This window comes from Alosa alosa, chromosome 7 (genome assembly GCF_017589495.1).
Source record: "Alosa alosa isolate M-15738 ecotype Scorff River chromosome 7, AALO_Geno_1.1, whole genome shotgun sequence".
NCBI lineage: Eukaryota > Metazoa > Chordata > Actinopteri > Clupeiformes > Clupeidae > Alosa > Alosa alosa.
Genome location: NC_063195.1, coordinates 10,211,062 through 10,213,561, shown reverse-complemented (window position 1 = coordinate 10,213,561; position 2,500 = coordinate 10,211,062). Strand labels below are relative to the sequence as shown.

Sequence of the window (2,500 nt, the reverse complement as noted above, 5' to 3'; positions counted from 1 at the left end):
AGGTGTAGAAAGACTAGAGCAGAGAGAGGAGGTGTAGAAAGGCTGGTTCTGACTGGAGGAGAGTCGAGGACAAAGAGAGGAGGTGTAGACAGGCTGGATGCTATGTAAGGGATAATGTATAGAACGCCGGTCATTACTGGGAAAATAAGTCCCGACAGGGCGAACCGGACCCCGACGCTTATTATACGGCTACTTGCCAAAACGAAATAATAAACTCCCCACGATATGACTTTTGCCTACATAGCCTAACCTATTTGTTACCGTTCACCGTGGCATTTGCTGAAAAACAAATAGTTCGACAACAACACACGCTGCTGAACTTGAATCAAACATTCTTTAGAACACAGCTGATCAACCGTCTGCTCTCACGTTTGAATGAAGTTCCAGTCCTTGCGTAGTGATATGAAAGACGTATCAGAAGCACAAAACCCGTTGCCATTGACAGCGGTAACTATATGTTTGCAGCGGTAATTGCATGAATTTATTTTACCGTAGAACGTTGGGAAATCCCATTCAAGTCAATGGAGCGTTCTACTAGCATTGTGAAGAGCCGTATAATAATGGAGGAGAGTCGAGGACAAAGAGAGGAGGTGTAGAAAGGCTGGATCTGATTGGAGGAGAGTCGAGGACAAAGAGAGGAGGTGTAGAAAGGCTGGATCTGATTGGAGGAGAGTCGAGGACAAAGAGAGGAGACAGGCAGGGGATTAAATTGGCCCTAACACAGGGGATACACTGGGGTTACTGAAGTAAGACACTTCTAAGTTCAAGGTCATGGGATTCGTTCCCACAATGCACCTCTCTCACTGTAAACCTACTGTGGTTTTCCCCGACTTTCTCCATGGTAACGCACGTGTATCAGGTGACTCCACCCACTGTCAATGCCACCCTGACTGAACTGCAGGAAATGGCGTCACGGCAACAGCAGCAAATCAACGCCCAGCAACAGCTCCTGGCTTCAAAGGTAAGGATGTCTCTTAAACCGCTCTAAAGCACGGTTCTTCCAAAACTCCCCTAGTTTAGCACAGCCTTGTTAGCACTCTGGACTTGTAACTGGAGGGTTGCCGATTCGAGCCCCGACCAGTGGGCTGCGGCTGAAGTGCCCTTGAGCAAGGCACCTAACCCCTCACTGCTCCCCGAGCGCCGCCGTTGTAGCAGGCAGCTCACTGCGCCGGGATTAGTGTGTGCTTCACCTCACTGTGTGTTCACTGTGTGTTCACTGTGTGCTGTTTGTGTTTCACTAATTCACTGATTGGGTTAAATGCAGAGACCAAATTTCCCTCACGGGATCAAAAAAGTATACCGTATTTTCCGGACTATAAGTCGCAAATTTTTCATAGTTTGGCTGGTCCTGCGACTCAGTTGCTATATATATTGATATATATGTTTTTTTTCCTCTTCATGCCACATTTTTTGACTGGTGCGACTTATACTCCGGTGCGACTTATAGTCCAAAAAATACGGTACATACTTAATACTCATACTATATACTTATATATGTGCTTCCTGGAATACAGCACAAGAATGTGTGTGTGTGTATATGCTTGTTAATTCTAGTGTGTGGTGGAGGGGGGTATGTATGCTTGTTAATGCTAATGTGTGTGTGTGTGTGTGTGTGTGTGTGTGTGTGTGTGTGTGTGTGTGTGTGTGCTTGTTAATGCTAATACATCTGTGTGTGTGTGCTTGTCAATGCTAATACATGTGTGTGTGTGCTTATGTTTGTTAATGCTAGATAGATAGATAGATAGAGAGATACTTTATTGATCCCCAGGGGAAATTCAAGATGCTAGTGTGTGTGTGTACGTGTGTGTGGAGGGGGTATGTATGCTTGTTAATGCTAATATGTGTGTGTGTGTGTGTGTGCTTGTTAATGCTAATACGTGTGTGTGTGTGTGTGTGTGTGTGTGTGTGCGTGCGTGCTGTCAGGAGCAGCGGCTGCGTTTCCTGAAGCAGCAGCAGCAGCAGCAGCAGAGTGAGCAGGAGAAGCTGCGTCTGCTGCGGGAGAACGCTGAGCACCAGGAGAGCAAACTCCGACGCGTGCGCGCCCTCCGAGGCCAGGTCGAGCAGAAACGCCTCAGCAACAGCAAACTGGGTTAGTACGTGTGTGTGTGTGTGCTTGTGTGTGTGTGTGTGTGTGTGTGTGTGTGTGTGTGTGTGTGTGTGTGAGTGTGAGTGTGAGTGTGCGTGTGCGTGTGAGTGTGCGTGCACGTGGGTGTCTGTGTCTGTGTCTGTGTCTGTGCGTGTGTGTGTGTGTGTGTTTTTATCAAACTCAGACCTGGGGCCTATTGCACAAAAGTAGAATTAAGACATCCGGGATAAGTTACTGAGCTGCGCTCAATGAATCCAAAACAAGAGCGTACAGGCTTAAGTATTAACCCTCTCTATCCCCTCCCCATTAAGTAATCTACTAACGGTTACAACAACTAATTGAATTTCTTGTTGTTTAGATCGTCAATAATTACACATATATGAAGTAGCTCCAGTTTTTTGGCCGTATCACACT

At 46.7% G+C, this 2,500-nt stretch overlaps 1 protein-coding gene across 4 annotated transcripts in view; it reads left to right on the top strand.

The window, feature by feature from the left end:
• The window catches only part of tp53bp2b (tumor protein p53 binding protein, 2b), a 54,168-nt gene that overhangs the window by 37,828 nt on the left and 13,840 nt on the right, over positions 1–2,500 (top strand). For all 4 annotated transcript variants that reach the window (XM_048247919.1, XM_048247918.1, XM_048247921.1 and 1 more), the window contains exons 5-6: positions 860–961; positions 1,924–2,089. In XM_048247919.1, the coding sequence (XP_048103876.1) occupies positions 860–961; positions 1,924–2,089 (268 nt within the window). The remainder of the gene's footprint in view (positions 1–859; positions 962–1,923; positions 2,090–2,500) is intronic.